Source organism: Amphibalanus amphitrite, unplaced genomic scaffold, assembly GCF_019059575.1.
Source record: "Amphibalanus amphitrite isolate SeventyFive unplaced genomic scaffold, NRLGWU_Aamphi_draft 000023F_arrow, whole genome shotgun sequence".
Lineage (NCBI taxonomy): Eukaryota > Metazoa > Arthropoda > Thecostraca > Balanomorpha > Balanidae > Amphibalanus > Amphibalanus amphitrite.
Window position 1 is genome coordinate 586,207 of NW_024881519.1, and position 23,361 is coordinate 609,567.

Here is a 23,361-nt window from a genome sequence, read left to right on the forward strand (position 1 = left end):
GGGGGGGCAAATGATATGATGGCCCCCTGATTTGCCTTTGGGAGGGCATGGCCCTGATGCCCCCCCCCCCCCCTGCGACCGCCACTGCACCAATCTGAGGCTGTTGACAAAGCTGACATCTGGCGAGCAGGCTGAAAACCAAAACTTTAGTCCAGACAAAGCGCGCCCTTGAAGAAGTGCGCCTAAAGCGGTCAAAAGGTGTCGTCTGCCGGCGCAATCGTTGAATTTAGAGTGCGCTCACGTCACGTATAATGGCTGAATGCCAACTCGTTTCCAGACAAAAATATTCGATCTTTTGAGTTGTTTCTTGTTGGACATGAGATTTAGAATATTTATAGAGGTTGTGTCAAAGCGGTGAATGGCAAAAACGGTTCTAAGCACCTTAAAAGCCTTTTAGATTCAGTACTTTTTAAGCGCACCATGCTGTGTATCGGCGCAGTGAAAAGTCACGTGACCCGACCTGGTCACGTGACTGCGCTTAAAACCAAAATCGTGATCAGCGGAGTGACCAGGAGGTCACTTAACCCCCATGCGCCTCCACGAGGTAGAGTCTCTGAGCCAGCTGTCGCCGATTCCTATCCGTGGCGCGCAGCGCTGCCGCCAGCATCTGTTCATCCCTGCCGGGGTGCAGCTGTTGGATGACATCCCGGTTATATTCCCGTCAGTTAAGTCTATCCGTCCAGCAAGTATCCAGCCGAAGCAGGAGCCAATGGCCACCGGCCCGGCTGAGCTGACTCTCATTCTTCCGTCAACTACTTCTTGGAAGTGGTCCAGTCCGATTAAGATGTCCACATCCTGGCTGGTGCTCGTTCCATCTGACAGCTCCGCGAGTTGTAGACCGGCGAGGTGAGAATATTGGTTTATCTCTGCAGCTGTGACCGTGGGAGGCGCAGCGCAGATGTGTGGCACCTCATACGCCGCTATTGTCACACCAGGTTTGCGGTCAGCCTTCAAAGATAGATCCACTCTTCGAGTAAGATCAGTCGTCGTCTGACCTCCGCCGAACGTCTCAACTCTCAGTGGGTCGCTACTGAGAACGCGGCAGCCCAAGTCACGAGCAACCGCTGATCTTACGAAGCTCTGATTACTACCCGAATCGAGCATGATTCGCACCGTCCTCGAGTGACCTTCTCCGGTTGCTCTCACTTGGGCAGTCTGCATCAATATCTTGCTCTGTTTGACGTTGCTTGCTGCGGTGACGGTGACTCTGGCTCCCACGTCTTCTGACTCCACAGAGGTCATATCGGTGGCCGGGGATGACGAGCTCTCCGCGGCAGCAGCGTTGACTGTCGCACTGACTGAGCCACTACAAAGGAGCGCGTCGTGTCTTCCAGAGCAGGTAGCACAGCGTGACCTGGCCGCTGCGCAATCCGCCGCGCGGTGACCTATTTGGAAACACCAGTAGCAGGCACCGATGCGTCTCAGACGGTCGCGTCTTTCCACCACTGTCCAATTGTTTGCTCTCCGGCACTCCTCTGTGGCATGTGGAAACTGACAGAAGGCGCAGGCAGCGCTGTCAGGCGCGTCCTGTCGCGGGCGGCTGGCAGTGCCGTAGCTGAGCCGGTGGTGCCCACTCGCCGTTCTGGCCGATCGCGCTCAGCGGTAGCTGGGAGAGTCCTACACAGACTATGAAAGGATCGGCCATGTGCTTCCGAGTACATTGTTACATATGAGGCCATTTCCTGAAGGTCATCCACGTCTTTTTCCTTGATGTATGTTTGAAGCGCTTGAGGGCAGCAATCTAAGAACTGTTCTCTTAAGAGTAGATTCCGAAGCGCTTCATACGAGCGGGGAGTGGAGTGCCAGTCAAGTTGACCCAGTGGGTGACGCAGCTGGTCAGGCATGTAATGAACTGTCCAGCGGCTTCTTCTTGTTCTGGTTTCGCTTCGCGTAGCCTTTTACGATAACCTTCACCGGTTAGACCGTATCTCTTCAGAAGACTGTCCTTCAAGTGGTCATAGTTGCTAGACTCTTGCCTATCCAGCCGAGAGTACGTGTCGTGTTGAGGGCCCGGCCAGTTAAAAGCGCACTTAAATTCGTCGCCCATTCTTCACGAGGCCACTGGTTGGCTTCAGCAATTCTCTCGAATCGGTGGAGATAATTGTTCATGTCGTCTTTTCCATCCTCGAATATGGGCATCTTTGGTCTTCTCGCTCCCATTCTGGCTTCGATTGCTCCGCTGTTTTCACTGTTCCTTCCTGTCTCATTTCTTATTCGCTCCATTTCTAATTCGTGCTGTCTCTGTTTTTCATTTTCTGTACGTTGTCTTTCATTTTCTTCCCGCTGTCTTTCTCGTTCTTCCCTCCGTTCCTCTCGTTCTCTTTCAAGTTCAAGTTTTCTTTCTTCTTTTTCCATCTGTTTTTCAGCAAACTGCAGGGCATCGGCGCCCGATAATCCATGTTTTTGTGCAATTTCTATAAACTGTTCCATTGTCTTTACGACTTCTGAGTGTCCTGTCACGGTCGCCATTAATGTAATGGAATGAAAGTCAGCCGAATAGAAAAGTATATAATCGCAAACTGCTCAATTCATTCAGTTCTCTAAACTAGGTACTCGTATTCATTCATTTAATCGACAAGTTATTCTCATATTCATTCTAGTTCAGAAATCAGTTCACTGCTTCGCAAAGTCTTCACTCTTACTTCATTCTAATCAATTCAAATCAATTCATCAATTCTAAGTTCCAAGTCGCTCTCGTCGTTCATTATCCGTCCTTATTTCGGTCTTTCAATTCGGTGCGCGCGCGTGAACTAAACTGCCAGGATCCTCGTCATAATAATCCTCAACAACGACCATGGTGTCTTTTTTGCTGATAGCCTCTAGTAAGGTCATCCGAGGTCATTAGAGGCTACAAACAGATTTTTGCCAATAACTCTCGATTGGAAAGAGATAGGACGCTGGGGATGGTCTCATTGTGTTTGTCTTGCCGAGACGCATCGACTGATATGCAACATGACCTTTTCCGGTCAGGTCATGACCTTGAACTGAGGTCAAATTTTCAAGGTGACCTTTCAAGGTCAAATTATAGTTCATTCGATGCGTCTCGGCGAGAGGAACACGATTCTGGCAATAGAAATGTCGTACCCCTTTTCAGTCAAAAGTTATTGTCGAAAAACACTTTTCGAAAAACAGCTATTTTTGGGGTTTTTGCCCTCTGGAGGCTAAACCGTTGACCTGAGGTCAATTTTGATGATCACCTTATCGAAAGAAGAGTTTAAGAGCTATCGATTGCGTTTCAATGCGTTTTTCTGGCTATCATAGTTCCTGAGATAAATGCATGTTTTCTGAAAAATATGATGACTTTTGGCAAATTATGACCTTTGATGACCTCCAGTGACCCCAATTTTGCTCTAAGATGAAAAATGACCGAAATACTTTCAAACGTACGCATTGAGAGCTATCGACTGCTTTTTACTGCGTCTTTCTAGCCCTCTTAGTTTTTGAGTTAGAGGTGGGTGGTAACATATGCCCCCCCCCCCCCCCACTAGGGCGAAGTTGGCTGAGACCGCCACTGGGGCGCGGGTTAAAGTAAATGCACTAGCTAGACAACAACTTATCATGTTCAGGTATCGAAAAGTCGCTTCACACTTACCATCACAACTTAACCAATTGGTTACTACAGTAGATCAGGATAATATAAGAACAAAAAATAGACAACATTTTCACGAACCCTTCTCGGCAACAGTGGCGGATCCAGGGGGGGGGGGCTGCGGGGGCTGGCAGCCCCCACCCGAGGAAAACTGGCGCCACTACGCCGAAGGCGCAGTGGCGCCAATTTTCAATTCGCAACTCATCGGAGTGCCGCATACTAGGACTAGGATGCAAAAATCAGTCGAATAACGTCGTTTCAGTACGCTTCGCACCGATATTTCCAATCGTGTGGTGTCACTGTACATACTGATCCTGGGCGCCTCTTGTCAGGGCCACTGGGCGCCAATATTTCAGCGCCAATACGATGCGACTATGGCGCCCATCCGGGGCGTGGCGCCCAATTATGACCTGCAGCCCCTCCCCAGTGAAAATCCTGGATCCGCCACTGCTCGGCAAAACGTTATCGTGCACAAATAGCATCATGGATAGGACCGCGTGTCTAGAATAATGTCGTTGCATCCCAATTCTCTATAACAACCATTAATCAGATATCTAAATCTCAGCTGGAAAGATACGTCAAAGCATACTTCATACAAAACATGTAAGCTTTGCGAAAATTTCCTCTGGAAGTCTCGCTATCCTTTCATTGCAACTTAATTTCAAATGCATTTGCCTCAAAACTGCACTAATTGCAAGTAAATCACGTTTCTTCGAAATTATTTTCATCATCGTCACCATGAATAACTCTGGCGCTGGAGCAAGGAGCCTGTCTAGCAACAAGCTTCGTTTAGCTGGAAAGGCTTTTCTGCCCTCAGCATTGACCGGCCGAATTTTGACCAGAGCGAATCCCCACGTATGTTTGCATGACGTGTGAATGAGCGATTTTTTTTTCTACTCTAGATGAATGCATGCGCTTCTGAGTGAAAGTTGCTTTCGGTATCGTAGTAGAGAACAGTCATCTGTCTGGTTTCAGCAGTGGCTACTTTCGCATTCTGTTCTTGTCTCCGCCTAAACCCGCTACCCCTTCTCTCGTTTGCTTTTTTAGTTTTATTTCCTTTCTTAGCAGGGAGTGCCGCGACTTATCAGTTTATTTTATCTGGTGTTAACGTAAGGTTCTGCTAGTCGCTGGGTTTGGGGGCGGGGGCACTCCTGGGCCCAATCTCACCAAGTGCGGTAAACTCATTTTGCGGTAACCTACCCCAAAACGAATCTCACCACTGCACTGCCGTAATTTTTTATGTTACCGCATCGAAATAACCCCATGGTGTCGTTGCGAACGACAGCTCCCTGCCGGAATAAGCGCGAGGATTTGCATTCTCGTGATTTGTGTATTTTTGTCGAAGCAAGTAAAAAGGGAGAATTTCGGGAGGTGGATTCGGAACTTTGAATAGAATCATGTAGAATCTAGCATATGAGTAGTTATTTGCAAGTAAAGGCAATATAAGACATGAGAAAAAATGATTTTGGCTTTTTAATGTTTGAATCATAACATTTTGGTCCTCCGGGCCGGATCAGGCCAGTAAAGTAAACTTGATTATCACTAACGTAACGTAACATGTCGTCCAAATCACAAACCAGTTTGAAAACGAGAAGTGTAGCAGGGTCGGGCACATCGACTCAGAGTTCTGTGCGTAGAAGAGCACGGGTTTCACAAGTGAAGGCCGCTCAAGCCCAACGGGCTCTGGAAGATGTGGAGCGGGCTGCTGCGGCCCGACAGGCCGCGTCGGCAGCAGCGGCAGCAGCGGCGGCAGCAGCAGCCGCTGCGGAAGAAGCCCAAATCCAGTCAACATTAGAGCAAGCACGAGCAAATGCACGTCAAGCTGCTGACGCAGCTGAGGTGGATGCCATAGAGTTGCAGCTCGTGGAGGATGACGATGCAATTTCTCAAGGGACAAGAGAGGATGTGGAGGACTTCCGGGACGGCAATGGCACCGGGAGCGGTCTTGTGGCTCCAGCTGTAGAGGAGCGGGAACCTGCCGGCGGTGACTCGCCGCGCAGGGAGCCTGCTGCGAGGCTCCGACGAGTCTCCGAAGACCCACAGAATCGCACCCGGAGCTGGATAACGGCCCTTCCCGGCGGACGGGTCGAACACCGAGAAACAACAGCAGCACTCCCTAGGATATCTCTGGAGAAATTTGACGGCTCTCCGCTAGACTGGCCTAGATGGAGTGGTCTTTTTAAGGCACTGGTACACGACAACGGTACTCTGACCGATACGGAGCGTCTAACGCACTTGCAGTCTTGCCTCACTGGAGAGGCAAGAGAGGCAGTGAGGGGGCTGCTGTGCGATGGTGCACTCTATGAAGAGGCGCTCCGAGAGCTGGAACAACAATTTGGAGACCCAGCAGCGGTAGTGCAGCAGACTCTGGGGAGTGTACTGCAATCCCTTCCCGTGAGACCCAATGACCTTGCGGGGCTCACTCAGCTCTCCCGTTCGCTTCACGCGGCTGTTTGCACCCTGACCACCTACCGCTTCGACGCTGATCTCGCGGCCACGACCAACCTGCGCCAAGTGGTAGCAAAACTGCCAATGAATCTGGCGTGGCAGTGGGGACAAGCAGAACTGGAACTTGGTCACAGCGTGTCGACCCTGTCAGATCTGGATGAGTGGTTGCGAGGAGTAGTGCTCGCGGGTCGGCGCGCCCTCCCAGAGCTGGGCGCCGCGCGCTACTACCGGAGACCCAGTCAAGGAAGGGAGACGGGAGGATCAGCACGGACGACTCGACGCCCCCCGGCAGTGAGCAGCGGTGAGCTTCAGCGAACTACGCTGGCTACTCAGGACGCAGCCACACCTGCAGCAGTGTGCGTAATCTGCCAGAGAGGGGCACATCGACTGGACGAGTGTGAACAGTTTCGAGCCATGACGGCGGACGAGAGATTTCAGGTGGTTCGTGCCAGCAAGCGCTGTTTCAGATGCCTCGGCGAGGGTCACTGGGCTCACCAATGTCGCAAGAAGTCGCTGTGCGGGAAGGATGGCTGCCGCGGGCGGCATCACAGTCTGCTCCATTCACCGGCATCGGCGGTGAGCAAGCTGGAAGAAGTGGACGTGGAAGACCCGCGCAGGGTGCTCGCTACCAATTCAGCGCCTGTGAGCAGCCGCGTGTCAACACTGCTTCAGGTCGTGCCGGTACGGGTGCATGGAGATGATGGCGCGTATGTTGACACATGCGCTCTCTTGGACTCCGGCGCCGACACCTCTCTCTGCACAGAAGACGTGCTGCGGCGATTGGGGATTACCGGTGAGCCAGAAGAGCTGCGTCTCAACAATGTGGAAGAAACTGGCGAGAAACGGATGTCTGTTCGGACCACACTCACGGTTTCACCAGTTGCTGCGGCTGACGGAGAAGAGCGCCTGACGGTGCCAGAAGTTTTTTTCGTCAAGAAACTCAACTTGCGTCCGCAGAGGATCGACTGGAGGGAAAAGCACAACTGGAAGCATCTGGCAGGGATCTCGATCCCGGACACAAATGGCCGGCCCGTGGAGCTGTTGCTCGGTGCGAATGTGTTGGAGGCCATGCTGCAGAAGGAGGTGCGTGTCGGCCCTCCAGGCCAGCCGACGGCCATAAGAACGCACCTTGGCTGGTGTTTGACGGGAAATGTGCAGCAGCTGCTACCGGTCGGTGCTCGAGAGGTTCTCCACATTGGACCGAGCGTTCAGATCGGGACTCGCTGTCAGAGATGATGGAAGACTGGTGGTCAACTGAAGCATACGGGACTAGATTTGACTTCAAGGCTCCCCGTTCGGCCGATGATCTGGAGGCTGAACGGATACTGGAAGGAACGACCCGTTGGAGAGGTGACCGTTATGAGACCGGGCTGCTGTGGCGCTCTGACGGTATCATCTTGCCAGATAACTATGGAATGGCACTGCGTCGGCTAGAGAACACAGAGAGAGGACTGAAGAGAGCGCCAGAAAAGGCTGACGCCTATCAGAAGGTCATGCAGGAGTACATAGAAAAGGGCTACGCGCGGAAACTGTCTGAAGAGGAGCGGCGTCAGTCTCACGATCGATGCTGGCATCTCCCTCACCATGCCGTCACGAGCCAGAACAAACCAGGGAAGATCAGAGTCGTCTTCGATGCCGCGGCTAAGTACGGTGGCACCTCTCTGAACGAAAACCTGCTCACAGGGCCAGACTACCTGCTAACCATCCCAGCGGTACTCATGAGATTCCGACAGGAACCAGTGGCCTTGAATGCAGATATCGAGAAGATGTTCCTACAAGTGGCAGTGAGGGCAGAGGACCAGCCGGCGCTGAGGTTCGTCTGGCGAGGTCTGGAGGTGCACCGACCCCCAGACATTTATCAGATGGATCGGGTGATTTTTGGTGCGCGCTCGTCTCCAGCCTCAGCCAGCTATGTGCTGAACAAGACAGCAGAGGAGAAGTGTTCTGAATCAGCGGCAGGCCTAGCCGCAGCGGCCACCGTCCGAGACAACTTCTACATGGATGATCTGGCGACGTCAGAGAAGGACATCTGGGCAGCGAAGGAAATGGTTTCTGAAGTATCAGCGCTGGTCTCTAAAGGCGGATTCTGCCTCCGGAAGTGGCCGAGTAACAGCAGAGAGGTGCTGGCCGGGATCCCGACGGACGACCGGGTGTCAAGTGCGACTGACTTGCGAGGGCCGCTGCCGACGGAGAAGGTGCTGGGCGTCATGTGGGACGCAGAGCGAGACAAGCTGTCTGTAAGCCAGCCGCCAATAGTTACTGAAGATGCAGAGACAAAACGCTCAGTTTTACGTGTGGTGGCTTCGATCTATGATCCCATTGGCCTGCTCTCTCCATTCACGCTGCTGGCGAAGCTGCTCCTTCAAGACCTCTGGTCTGTTCAGCGTGACTGGGACGAGCAGCTCGACGCAGATGAATATCGGCGATGGACTGCATGGCTCACCGAACTGTCACGAGTCTCAGCGGTCACGGTGCCAAGATGGTACGGAAGACTAGAAGAAAGGCCACGTCAGACACAGCTCCACGTGTTCGGTGATGCCTCGGAAAAGGCATTTGGTGCGGTAGCATTCCTTCGAACAGTGTACCCAGATGGACTGGTGCATTGCTCCTTGGTTATGAGCAGATGCCGGGTCGCCCCCCTGAAGAAACTCTCCATTGTGAGACTGGAGACACAGGCGGCTGTCATGGCTGTACGGCTGGCCTGCTGTGTGAGACTAGAGCTCACACTGGACATCCACGAGACAATTTACTGGAGCGATAGCCGAGTCGTGCTTGGCTACATTTTCAACACCAGCCGGCGATTCCACACATTTATTGCGAATCGTGTCGCAGAGATCCGGAGTGTTTCCGAACCGTCCCAGTGGCGATTCGTACCCGGAGAAGAAAACCCAGCCGATGACTGCACTCGTGGACTGGTGGCATCCGAGATGACTGAAGACTGCCGCTGGATCCATGGGCCCGACTTCCTATGGCAGCCTGAGAAGATGTGGCCGGAGGATCCTCTACCACGGTCAGTCGCAGAAGAAGATCCTGAGGTGAAGACGGTTCTGAGCGTGAGTTATGGGAGCGAGACAACGTCTGAAGTGTTACCGGACCCCAGCCGCTTCTCTAGTTGGAACCGGTACCGGCGCACGGTGGGTTGGATGCTCCGATTCTGCAAGAATCTGGCGGCCGCACGCACGACTGGTAGGCGCGGCTCCGGCCCCCTGTCGACACCTGAGCTCCGAGAAGCAGATGCCGCTATCATTCGCCTGCTGCAACGCAAGGAATTTGGTCGGGAGTTGGCTGCGCTGAGAAGAGGAGCTCCCATAGACAGCAGCAGTAGCCTACTGCCTCTGTCTCCGCAGCTGGGTCAAGATGGCCTGCTACGTGTCGGAGGCCGCCTGGACCGTGCTCCGCTATCAGAGACGGCGTGCCATCCACTCATCTTACCAAGAGAAGCCGGTGTGACGTCACTGCTGATCGCAGCCACTCACGAGCGGCTGATGCACGCCGGGACAGATCACGTCCTGAACGAGCTCCGTCAGCAATACTGGATCCCGAGGGCAAGACAAACAGTGAAGAAGGTCGTGCGCGCCTGCGTAGTCTGTCGCCGTCGACGGGCCAAGCCATGCCAGCCGCTCATGGCCGATCTCCCGGACTCGAGATTTGACACCCGTCGCAGTTTCAGCTCAGTTGGGATTGACTTCTTCGGGCCTCTGGTCACCAGGTCGGGTCGGCGCAGCATGCAGCAGAAGAGATACTGTCTGCTGATAACATGTCTAACTACCCGAGCCGTCCATCTCGAAGTAGCAGAGTCTCTATCTACGGACAGCTTCCTCATGGCACTTCGGAGGTTCATCGCGAGGAGAGGCAAGCCTGAAGTGATCTACAGCGACAACGGCACGAATCTGCGAGCTGGCGAGAGAGAGCTCCGCCGGCTGATCCACGAGTGGAACCAACAAGACATCAGCGACCAACTGTCTCAGGCTGACATCATCTGGCGCTTCAATCCGCCGGGGGCAGCGGACATGGGCGGCATCTGGGAGAGGATGATAGGAACGGTGAAGAGGGCACTCCGCACCGTTCTCGGAAAGCTGATTGTCACTGACGAAGTCCTACACACTGTCATCACGGAGGCTGAAGCCGTGGTGAACAGCCGACCGCTGACCTACGTGTCCTCTGAGGATGATGGCCTGGAGGCGCTCACACCCAACCACCTGCTGCTGGGATACCGGACCGTCTGTCTTCCACCGGGTGTCTTCAGCGACAGAGACACGTCCAGCCGGCGGCTCTGGCGTCAGACACAGGCGCTGGCGGATCAGTTCTGGGCCCGCTGGTTGAGAGAGTATGTACCCAGTCTGATCTGCCGCCAGAAGTGGACTCGTGAGACAAGAAATCTGGCCCGTGGAGACCTGGTCCTACTGGTGGAGGAGAACATGCCACGCGGTCGGTGGCCACTCGGTCGCGTGGTGGAGGTGATGCCAGGTCCGGACGGTCGTGTGCGCTCTGCCCGCGTGCGGGTTCACGGCGGTGAAGTGCACCGCCCGGTGCGACGGATCTGTGTGCTGGAGGAGGACACTGTCTGAGGGAGCTGCCACCTCGTTCCTCGTGTCGTCAGCCCTTGGGAGGGGGAGGATGTCGTTGCGAACGACAGCTCCCTGCCGGAATAAGCGCGAGGATTTGCATTCTCGTGATTTGTGTATTTTTGTCGAAGCAAGTAAAAAGGGAGAATTTCGGGAGGTGGATTCGGAACTTTGAATAGAATCATGTAGAATCTAGCATATGAGTAGTTATTTGCAAGTAAAGGCAATATAAGACATGAGAAAAAATGATTTTGGCTTTTTAATGTTTGAATCATAACACATGGGATAGCTTCGGTTTTACTGCAAATTCTTCATGTGCGCAGCTGCTCACGGCCCGAAAGCAAGTAAACAAACCAAACAATCAGCTGATTGCCCCCAAATGTCGGACAAAAATTACTGCAGACATTTGTGCCGTAATCTCTAAATTTTATACTTATTGTGAGCAAGAATCAACAATTAAAGATGTAATAAGAACTTTATAAGAAAGAAAAGAAATAAGTTTCTTTTTTAAGATTATTTTTATTGCAGCCTGCGCCACCTATGCTTCCTATTTGCAGTACCCAAAACAGCATGTAGATGTCGCCCGTGAGTCTTGGAAACTGAGGTGCTGCTTGGAAAGAAGAAACACGCTCTCGTTGCCATGGCGACAAAACAATTGCGTTCTTTATATGGCGCCGGCGTGATTAGCAGCTTTTCTACCAATCCGAAGCGTCGAAAAATGGGGTTCTTTTGCAGGATTTGCACAAAATGCGGTAAATTACAGCATGGGGCAGTTTGGGTTGGTGAGATTGGATTATTTGCTTGGGGTTATTTCGGTGCGGTAACTTACCGCAACCCCAAACGAGTTTACTGCACTTGGTGAGATTGGGCCTGTCGAGGGCGCGCCTGTTGATGCGGCGCCTTTCAGGTGACCTTGGCCTGGGCCGGTCACGTGGTGCTCGGGTCGGCCGCGAGCCGGGCGGCCGGAGTCAGTGGTTTTCGGAATACAGTGACGGCCGGATGCGCTGTGTGTCCGACTGCGACGGGTCCGGTCAGCTGCCGCGACAGGGCCCTGGTCACCTGATCATGGGTGGCGGAGTAGAAAAAAAGGTGGCTTCATTCTTGGCATTCTTCTACAGGGCCCAGGGGAATCTTTTCGAAACGAGAAATGCCTAGGGGGCATTCCATGTTATATCGGACACCGCATCAAACATAGGCTTATGCCGAAAACTCAGGACATGCATTAAGACATAAAGTACAATTAAAGCTAAAAGCAAAACTCGTAAGCTGTTTTACTGCAATGTAGAGCAAGGGTGAAATTGACAGCACGAAAGCAAACGTCATTCGACTTTTTTACTACGGCACGTGCTCTTATAAAACACAACCCAGAATCTTCCTACTGGTCACCAGTAAAACTGCGCTATAGTAGTCTAGTAAATTTGCAACTCTAGGTAAAAGTAATTTTTGCTTTATGAAACATAATTTTACTGGTCAACAGTAAAATCGTGCTTTTTACTATTACTTTTTACTAGACAAAGCTTTATGAGAAAGGCTAATGATGTGCTGCTATATACACATCATATCAAAGGCCGCTCAGCACGTTCACCGGTTGGGATTTTTCGGCTGCAAGAAGAGGTTCTTCCATTGCGGGGCAAGCCATGAACTCTGACACAAGCTCATGACGGTTCACCTTCAGGACATCCTCCGAATACGCCGCACAGATCTCCGTGTGGTCATGTAAATCATGTTAACCCTCGCCCGTATTGGTGTTTTTCCAGCCGCGAACGTATAAGGGGGGGGGGGGGTCCGTTGGATCCCCCTTGCCGTTTCGCCCTTGATCGAGTTAGTTTGCGAAAAAAACGAGCGTGCTGCCCGTGACGAGAGGAAGCCGATGATACCCAATTTTAAGGTTCTAGGTCATTGGTTGACCTTCCAGGTCAGGTCAATGATCCAATCGTCGGGAAACTCGGGACCTGTTAGAACGTCGTAAAGTGTGGCTGCTATGTGCTTTTTCGGGGTGCTGATCGCGACTATCAAGTTAGTTTTGATCACAGATGATGTCTTCATGCATTTAGTTCAGGTCAGGTCAGGTCAACCAGTAGGGGTCCTACCGGGTAGGTATTCGTAGTAGGTGTCAACCGCCTCTGACAGCTTCGTAACATGTTAGTAAGGCACCAAAACTGCTTCGTAAATATTCATATGGTTGCCTATTTCGAATTCAGCTCCAAAAACTAGCCTAGAAACATGTAAAACTCGAAAAAGTGAACCGAGGTCATAAAAGGTCAGTGACCTGACCTGATCTTCAGGTGACCTTCACACCCACCCTAATGCCTGGGGGCAACATCATATCACGTGTTTGAACGCTTGAAACCACGAAAAGACTGTAAACGCGCGGCTAATGCGAGCCGACATACGCCGAATCGCGATTCCGACTAAACAATGGTCTCAAAAAGTAGGTCATAGGACAAAGGTCATTTGAGTCAGGGTCAAGAAATTTACAGGGTAGGTGTAAAATTGAATAACGCGAGGGTAATTAAAGTTTCGTTGCGATCGGACGCTTTTTACGCGAGTTATTCGCGAAAAAAAACCGAGGGGGGTCTGTTCGACCCCTTCCCCCCTATACGGGCGAGGGTCTAAGGGTGTTTGATCGATCATCCCCCAACCTGGAAACTCATGTATATGATGGAAAATGGGGAAATTGGATGTCAGTGTTTTGCTAGTTGGGGCATTCCACGATAGATCGTACCACATTTTTCCAATTTGACACCCTCATCTCTCGGAATTTAACGAGAATTGGTCTTAGGGGTAATCAGGGGCTCTGAATCTTCCTGTAACAATTTCAGGCTTATCAGATGAATAGTTTTGAGTTATAGTGTATAACATGTTTTGGATCTTGCTTTGCAGCGCTATGTTTGGCGGGCTATAACTCTAAGACGGATTATTCAAATGCCAAATGTTATATAACATTGAACTTGCAATGAAACAGATATTAATATGTTTTTTTTTTGAAATTTCGAAAAATACGCTTCTATGGATACATGACATATCTAGTTTTTTTTTTTAATTTAGTCCGAATGGCTGAATGGGCGGATTTGAGGAATCAGAGCCCGCACTAAGGATAGCTTGTGCTGACCCTGACCCCACCACCCGATCGCGCAATTCCAGTTGCATGGCAGAAATTTGTCCGAACGTTTAACGTGCCCTCACGACTGGACACGGTCCCCTCCGCTCACTCACGTTACCTGGCCTCTGTGCGGCCCCTGCCACAGACACGCACGCCATTACACGTAGGAGCTAAATGTGGCCGCCCGCACCGGGGCTTGAACCGGGCTCTCACTTCCGGCTAAGCGTCGAATTCCGGCGCTTTTATCCACTCGGCCACGGAGAGGACACGGCCATGGTCACGGAGTTTTCTTTCATTTGTATTTTTTTGGACTTAAGGACCATTTTTTTTTTGAATTTTTATTTCTTTAAAAAAATATTTGGCTCATTGTTTAAGAAGTATGCAAAAAATTAGAAAGGTGTTCTTTCTATAAATGTATTTATTTTTCGTCACAATAACGGTCTCGAATAGTGATTTCGGGAGGGGAGCTTACAAATGGCGTGGTAAAGCTGCCTAGTGACCACATGGGCTACTGAAATTTCAATTGAAGTCTGAGTCATCTGGAAAAAAAATGAAAAGAGGGCTCATCCAACCCTCATTCCTATAAGCACGAGAGTGAAAAAGGCTGTTTGGTTCTTACATTGTTTTGGACGCCAATGACCATAGCTGTCCGAGATGAAAATTACAGGACGCATACATGGTGTCCTCCAGAGGTCTCACAACTTGTATATCTGTGAATTTTTGAAGGTCACATGAGGTCAGGTTGGTCACGTGAGATCACTGTTATAATTCAATTGGGAAATATAAAAAACTGTTATTTTGGCGCCGAGAATGATATAAAACTATCTCACGTGCATGGTATCGTGATTTCATGCACTCCTTGCAAAGTCCAGTGCTCCACTTTTGCATTGTTAACCTTGCGTGACGTCATTCATGACGTCACTAGGCTTGTACGAGTTTTTCGTCAATAACTCCCGATCGAATTGAGCTAGAGAGTCGGGAAAGCCACCAATGAACTCGGGAAGACCTTCCGAATCGAATGATATGCCATATGATACCCTTTGCTCAGCTTCGTGAACTGAGGAGCTCTGACCTGACCTTGACCCGAGGCCAATTACTTAAGTTGACCTCACCCTAACAAAAAGTATACCATTCGACGCACCTGAGCTAGGCGAACACAATGATGCCAAAATCGCGGCTCTGCGGCCATTTTTTGCGAAGTTATTTACTTAAAACCGAACCCGTAACTTCAGTCACTTGACCTGACCTCAGACGCTACCGGCTAACCTGAGACCTTAAAATCGGGTACCAATCGCTGCAACTTGTAACGGCACACACGCTCGTTTTTTCCGCGAGGCTCTAGCTCTATTAGAAGCAAAACGGCGTGCTGGGGTCGTATCAACCCCTCCGAAACCCATTTTGTTTGCGGGAAAATGAGGAACCTATAGAAAGAACACCTTTCTAATTTTTTGCATGTCGATTTACAATACATGAAGTTTATTTTGAAAAAAAATAAAAATTTGAAAAAGTTTGGTCCCAAAAGTCATTAGAGGCAAATGAAAAGATAAGGTTTTTGTTCAACAATCAAAATTTTTCTTTGGAATTTTAAAAAGTAATATTTAATTTTTGATTCATCGCAAGCTTAGTGTTGTTTACCGTTTGTTGGTTGCTCAACCCGTTCTTGAGTTATAGGCCATCAAACTCACCGTTACAAACCGAAGTTAAAACAATGTAATGCAATATAACTAAAAAAGTTTTGATCTGAGAAGTCTGATGTTTTGCCAGGCGTCTTTGGGGCATATGATTACCCCTAGGACTGATTTTAATTAAAATCTGAGATGAGGGTGACGGGCCTGGTACGATCTATCGTGGAATGCCCCAGTTGTGTGTGTTTTGTTAAGAATTAAAAATTAGTCAAGGGGGGGGGGGGCTCTAAGCTTCCCAGGGGGGGGGGCTCAGTTCAGCACAGGGGGCTCAAGCCCCCCCCCAAAGAGATATAAAGTTACGCCCCTGTCCGTTAATAAACTGTGCGTCGCTCGTGTGGAGGTATGGTGCTAGCCTTTCATGTAGAACTACAGGGTTATTTTTTTTACAGGGCAAAAAGTTTTTTAACCGAGAGATAACGAAACATATAACAAACGCGAAAAAATATATTCACGTGAAAGAGAATTGTTTGTCATTTTGTTTTCAGGAGCTTTTAGAGACTTATTGGAACTCATTCTGCCATAGTGAGCTTAGCGGGTACGCTGTCATCCGAGCAACGCAGCACATTAAAAGAAGAGCTCAGGCTCGCGCGCATTAAAACGGTGCTCATTTCAAGCACGCTCTGTAAGCCTAAACGGAGCTCAAACTCGAACGTTTCTGTGCAGATGAAATGTCAGAATATGCTTATTACAAAAAATATGAATTTTCTGGCAGTTGATATGTTTTCTGGGACCACCATTCCTCTTCACTTTTGCCCTGTATAAAAAATCACCCTTTAGTTCCAGTACTTTGTATACACTCGTTGAGAGGCCAATGGCTCGACAGTTCGACTTATCATCCAAATCACCGGCCTTATTTTTTACTAAGGGTACGATAATTGAATGCATCAAACTCTGTGGAACACAAGCATAGCTAACAAAGGTGTGAAATAATTGCACCAATATTTGCTTAATATCGCCATCCAGATGAAGGAGATGATCAGGGGATAGACCGCTTCAGCTTGGGGTCTTGCCATTTTTAAGCAAGTCGTCAGGAGTAAGTATAGCAGCACTGATCTCATCATAACTGATTTCGGGGAGATCATCTGATGGTGTACTGTAAAGCTGCTCCAGATACTAATATCAAAGCAAAACATTTTGGCTACATTCACGACCAAAGCACGCGACAAAGTCCCGTGCTTTGGTGAAGCACGGGTTATGGTGAACGCTGGAATGAAGTATGAAGTCAAATCGAATCCTCTGTCCTAATCCCAATCGAAAACCTATGGGGTAATCATGAAGGAGGAGCTCAGCAAAATTGAACCCGCTCCCACAGAAAACAGACTTTAGAGGAACCTGTGAAAGGTGTGGCTGAACATCAGCGCGGATACTAGACATTTTGATCTATGGAATGCCAAAGCGGATGAGGGAATGGGTAGGATAGGGCAGGGGATAAATGGGTAAATAAACCATGACCCGGGGGCTCTTTGTTTATTTATTATGGCGGCGGGCCGATGGAGGGGCATATTATTTCCGGACACCCTGTACAAAATCACATGCAATCTGTGTGATGAAAACCCTGCGGTGTACATAGGCGAGTCAAAAAGACAAGTCCGCTGTGCTGCCGGCGCTGTGGGTGGCCACTAGGCAGGCGGCCGTCACTGGTCAGTGCCCCTGTGGTGGCTGCCGCAGGTGGAGGCGGGCCTTTCCTGGACGACCCGGCCATCCAGTCGACCATTCAGCACCACGGCGCCCCCGGCGCGCACCTCGACCTGGACGCCATCCTGCGCTGCGACATGGACGCACTGCCCGGGCCGTCGGCGGTGGGCGGAGCGGCCGCCAGTGTCGGCTTCAGTCGCTGGTTCCGGCGCCAGTCGCCTCCGGCAGCCGCCGCCGCCGCTCCCGACCAACAACCGCGCTCCAGCCTGCACCACCAGCTGGTCGGCAATATTATCAACGGTGAGCCAGCTCTCTCATTCAGCGGTCCGCCGACGGCCGCTCTGCCTGCGCAGTTACTGGTTTTGTTGCTATTAGCCGGCGACTTGTAGTTTATAAGGTACGAATTGGCGCCATTTTTTACCCTTTAAACCCGTGAATGACTGCGGCATTTTCCATTAATCGGTGGGGGGGGGGGGGGCAGGCTATGTAGAGCCGTCGAAATTTAAATGGCTTTTTATAGCCCTGGAAAACTGTTGAGTGAAACTTAATTTTATTGACCTCAAACTCACTGATGACGCCACAGGTCAGGCCAAAGAAGAAATTATCAACATTTTGGCTTTTTCACGATTTGGGCTCTGGCCGCCAGTTAACAAGTAATGCGTGGTTCACACCGGATCCGTAATGATGCCGCAAGTCGTAACCGTTACGGACGTAATGAGATGGAAATTTCTCAAGATTTCCCAAGCATTGCGACTTTTGTAGACGAAGTTGAAATGTGGCAACCAGTCCCCGTAAACTGGCAGCGTCCACCATACTCGTTACGGAACGTAATAGAAGCTGGGAAAATTGAACTTTTCGGCCCGACTGACCGCCGTAATGACTTTTGTCGACATGTATCTCCAAAACGGGTTGACTGTTTGATGAGCGGTCTTGAGGGGTTGCACCCTTTCTACCCTAAACTGTGCTGTTGATAACACTTATGAGTACCTGTTACAGCACGTGCCACGTGCGACGCGAAAGGTTCCAAAAGAGCTCGTCATGCCTTAACTCGGGAACTGCGGAAGCCTACCAGCCTACCAAACCACATACCACTCTGGCTTCATCTTCAGCCTTCACATCTTACCTGGTGTGATTGAGAGTGGATTATTCTATGTATGCATTTTGAAAAATTGCACTGATAGCGTCTTAAAGTTTAGTGGTGAGTAGATGTAATTTCTGTTATGACTAAAACACATGGAAGTGATGGATACTGTGTTGCACCCGACAGTCAAGCAATGCACATACAGGTCACATCTACTACACAATTCACCTAGTACTGATGTGACCCCTGTCTTTGAAGAACTGAGCAGCTAAAAGCAAAAAATGAAAATAAAATGCTGGAATACCTATTCAAGTGCTTCAAATGTGTCAACCAAAAATGTATACACAATCCCGCACCACCCACTTTCATACCAATGTTTTCTGATGTGTGGCACCATCCTGCACATCCTTTCATGCATTTTCATTTTGTCAACTTACTGGAGGTCCATCATGATGAGCTATGACTATTATGAGCTGTCTTAGCCTTTTTCTGAAACCAAAAAGACTTTTAATATAGATGTGCTCTTCAATGTTGTCCAAGACCTCAATTGTTTACTTGCTTTCTGACAGTTAATCACACTTCTTTTACAGCACACAAGTAAAATAATGGCTTGTGCCATGATTATTTCCAATTCTACACACAAAACTTTTAAGAATCAAGTAAATTAAGCCTAAAACAAGCACAAACAATGCTTGATAGGAGCTGCGCCAGACATGTAAACATGCGCAAAATATCCGTATTTTTCGGGCTGCCGGCGTAAAGGGAATTTTCCGTTCCGGAACGGATTTTTCCGATAAGGCTTATGTAAACGGGGCCACCGAAACGCATTTTTCCGTTCCCTGGCTAATCGGATATTTCCGTTTAGGCTGAATGACTCATGTAAACGGGGTAAATGGGAGAAAATTCAAAAGCGTCTGTTTTGCACGAACGCTATTCTGGACACTCTCAAACATCGAGATATAGGTATATAGGTAAAATTGACACACTGAACCGGAAAATGGCAACTGTGACCCCTCGTTATGTCCCCGAGGTCATCACGGGTCACGAACAGAATCTAACAGTTTTTCGCTAACAGTAACAGTTAGAGAGGTGCTAGGGCGCTGAAAACGCCTTAGATGTATTCGGCTCGACGTTGCGGATCGACTGATATGCAACATGACCTTTTCCGGTCAGGTCATGACCTTGACCTGAGGTCAAATTTTCAAGTTGACCTTTTAAGGTCAAATTATAGTTCATTCGACGCGTCTCGACGAGAGGAACACGATGCTGGCAAAAGTAATGTCATGGCTCTTTTGAGTCAAAAGTTATTGCCGAAAAAACGCTTTTCGTAAAAACAGCTATTTTCTGAGTTTTTGCCCTCTGGAGACTAAACCGTTGACCTGAGGTCAAATCTGAGAACATTAAAGGGACTATCCCACCTTCTAAAATGTTGTTAAAACCAGTAAAATTGTGCCCGACTTTATAGATTGGATGACCAGGAATACGGTTCTGGCATTTATTTTTCATTAAACATCTTAGGCTTTCCATATTCCAAACACAAACTTTCAAATATGTGACGTCACAGCCCAAAATTACCTCCTTGCCCAGGCCACATTACTGTCATAAAGCTGATTCTTTTTACTCTGTAGGCACCACAACAAAGTTCAGACCAAGTTTTAAGCGATTTTTCAACGAACAAACCCATTTAAATCAGAATGACTAAACGAGGTGACGTCACACTAACGGTCGCTCCATGTTGAAGATAGGGCCTTGCGCAAGGCCCATTTTCAAATGAAGGGAACGAATTTCTTCAACACCAAGAGGTCGCGGAGTTGCAACCTAGATAGATAGTGGTTTCTGAACCTCGCCGCAAACTTGGCTATCTCAACTCAAACCCCATGTTAAAGGTGGGATAGTCCCTTTAATCAGAAAGGTCTGTAAAAGGGCTATCGAATGCGCTTTTCCGCGGCGCTGTAGCTCTATCGGTTCCCGAGATAGTCGTCGGCAGTTTCCAAAATGTTGAAATAGTCAACATTTTACCTTGGGTGACCTCTGGTGACCTGAGCTTTGACCTGACCCAAAAAATGACCGAAGTGTTTTCGTCCTTATTTTGGACGTTCTTTCGATTGCCGCTTACCGCGTGTCGCTACATGGCCCAGGAGCCGAGTTAAAAGGGGGGTGTTCAGACCCCCCCCCCCCCGGCCCGGCGAGGAATCTCAGAGCACCGGCCCGGCGTGGGTTAACATTACGAGGGGGTATCGAAAAGTCCTGATCATCACCATGAATTAGATGTGATAGAAATTTGATTTTTTACATTATGTTCATTACTCCTTTACAAGTCACCACACACGACCGCAAATTTATTGCATCGTTTCTTGAGCTGCCTCAGGCGGCCATTGTAGGACCTTCGCACTGTCCTGTAAGTCACTGCTCCACCTCATCAATGACGTCATTTCTGTCCTTAAGTCACCGGCCATACAGTGGATTCTTCATCTCCCGTAACAATCAAGAGTCAGGTAATACCTACCCGGTCAGGTGAAATTCTTAGATGCGGTTGGATTTAATGTCCACATCATGTTGTTTCTTCAATCGCAGCTCAGGACGAATTGGCGGGGGCGCTGTCGGTGCGGATAAAACATCTTTCTTGGGCTTTTTGGCGGCGATTCTGCTTGAGGCCATCTCGCAAGTTCTTCAAAAGTGTGCAGTAGTGCTTGCTTATCATTATCCGACCATCATCAAGACAGTCGGTAATGACTATCCTACGCCAGATCCAGAACACGGATAGCATTGACCTTCCATATCGGCTTCTGCATCTTCGCCTTTTAAGAAGGACAGATGTGCCGTGCTTAAACTTCTTGATCATCTTTTTGTCTCTGGATCATACACATAGACCCAGCATTCGTCACAAGTCATCAAATGATCGAAGATGTCTTCAATTTCCTAAAAAAGGCCTAGTTTTCATTTCGAAAGGCCAAGACGCATTTTCTCTTGAACAAAGTAGACACACGAACTTCTAAGCGGGCTGACTGGTTTATCGTCTATAGTTCTTCGCTGATAATATTTTCAGGCACTGCCAGCATTGAGACCTTTCTGTTGCACAATCATCTGAAAGGCCACACGACGATCTGTAAGGATGAGGTCCTCCACTTCCTTCACAGTCACCACCTTGTCAGTCACTGGTAGTCACCCACTTCTTGACTCCCCTGCAAGGGCCATGCAACCAAGTTGAAAATTATTTCTTCATTTTCGGTAAGTGCATGAGATGGGCTTTCCTCGCCATAAACTAATTTCACGTTCCTGATGTATTTTCTCGGTGTGATTCCGTTTCAAATGCATTAGATGGATGACGGTTCGGTCCTCAATGGGTCCAATACTCATCTTTTTTACTTCTAAGTCTCTCCTACATAAGATAAGACCACTTCTAAGGATTTTCTTTGCGGGAGCATTGTTCTTAAAGGGAGATAATGACCCTTTTCCACAAAATCTGAGTTAGGACCATTTTCTGACAAAACACAACAAGTTATAATGTAAATTAAAACCATTTTGCTCAATTCGGTACCTTGCCGCAAATATCTCAACTTGAAGTCACGTTAGCGGGGAGCGCTGAAAATGACCGTTGAATAAGTACTTACATCACTTTTTGGTACTTGCATGTAATTTTGTGAAATGAGCGTATTCCTTACATTTGATCTTCATCACATCTAGTTAGTTAATGGTCGTCTATAGTGCCTTCAAAAGACATTCATGGTTTGGGGGTGGTTTATGTCTAAATTTACGCAACTTTTTTTCCTGTTCATCATCTGACGCCATATGCTGCTATTTTAGTAGCAACGACTCAATTTTGAATCGGTCCCGCCGACTGCACAATAAAAGAAGATAGATACAACCATAGACCACTATATATCTGGACTGTGCACGGATTTTGCCGACTGCTATTAGGGCCCTGCTGGGAAATTCGACGTAGCACGCGGAATTGTGTATTGACGCTCTAGTAAGCCCATTTAAATGAAAGTAACTTCTTAAATGTGATGTATATTTTAATAAATGTATAATTTATAGCATGATTTTTAACACGATAAATAAATAAAAGCACTTATAGACAGGTATATCACACTGTATTAAGTTCAAAGCATCAATAGACAGGAACAATCCGTGATCGGTCGTTTTTGACAAGAGACAGTCTGACGACATATTGGACACACTGCAGATTAATTTGCCTGTCTAAATCAGACACGCACCCGGCTCAATGCTTTGAAAGCCCACACGATCTGCGCCACGGAATTACGAAGATTCCTATGGGTAAATAACAAAGCTGCCGGTGCTGCGTTTTTAGCGAGACCGTCCGAGGTGACCTGCTGGGCCACAACTGTTCCCTGCTTCCACTGAGGCCGATTTCATGCTCAGCATAGGGACAGACGGGTTCTGTCATCTGTCCCTCTCGAGAGAAGGGGACTTTTGAACACCGTTGTCATTGACGGTGGCCGCATTTTGCAGCGGGTGATGGCGATCGAGATTCGAGATTTAGACGGAGTCACGAGATCTCGGTTTACTGGACACTGCAGCAGAGCTTCGCACTTAGGAATGCACTTTCTTATAGTTCTTGTGCTACATTTGCCTTTAGTTACTATTCGAATTGTAAATCCACATCTGAAATTATCAGCCATGTAGGTATCTTACACATCGACGAATAGGATCGTAGTTATTGATTGCATAGACAAACTGATCCCAGGAATGTTGCATTGTGTTTACGTCCTGCGGCTCAACCTTTCTCATTTTCATGAAGCTTTCTTATTTCATGAAGCTCTGTTCGCGCATCGCTGGTGTTGAGTGACGGTATACTGTCCATATTGACTCCATGAATTGCAATGTTTGTTTTTCGCTCAACTATACACATCAATGTGTTGAGGGAATGCAGGTCGTAGCGTTGTAACTTGAGGTGCTTCCCGACAGTGTGACTCCCTCAGCGAGCAATGTGAAGAAAGTTATCGTTTTCCTTTACAATGGTAGTCGCGCTGTCTTGAAACACACGTTTGAAGCTATACGTGTGCCGAAGAGAGAGCGACTCGGCAGCTGTTACCAGAGCAGGACCCATTGCTTGCATGCAGGAGCGGAACACAGATTGCTGATGTGGGCACGCCAGCTCTCCGCAAGCCATAACATATGTGACCATCACTTGACCAAATTGCAAGACTTTAGCTAGTTTTGGGCTTCACTTGTGACTGATATTATATAGGAGCCGCCAGTCTGGGAACGGATCCGCCACCTCTCCTTACAGT

At 48.9% G+C, this 23,361-nt stretch overlaps 1 protein-coding gene across 1 annotated transcript in view; it reads left to right on the plus strand.

Moving 5' to 3' along the window:
- LOC122392460 (eukaryotic translation initiation factor 4E transporter-like) overlaps positions 1 to 23,361 on the plus strand; it is a 309,584-nt gene that overhangs the window by 112,938 nt on the left and 173,285 nt on the right. Inside the window, exon 7 of the mRNA XM_043387322.1 lies at positions 17,059 to 17,325. Coding sequence (XP_043243257.1) covers positions 17,059 to 17,325 — 267 coding nt within the window. The remainder of the gene's footprint in view (positions 1 to 17,058; positions 17,326 to 23,361) is intronic.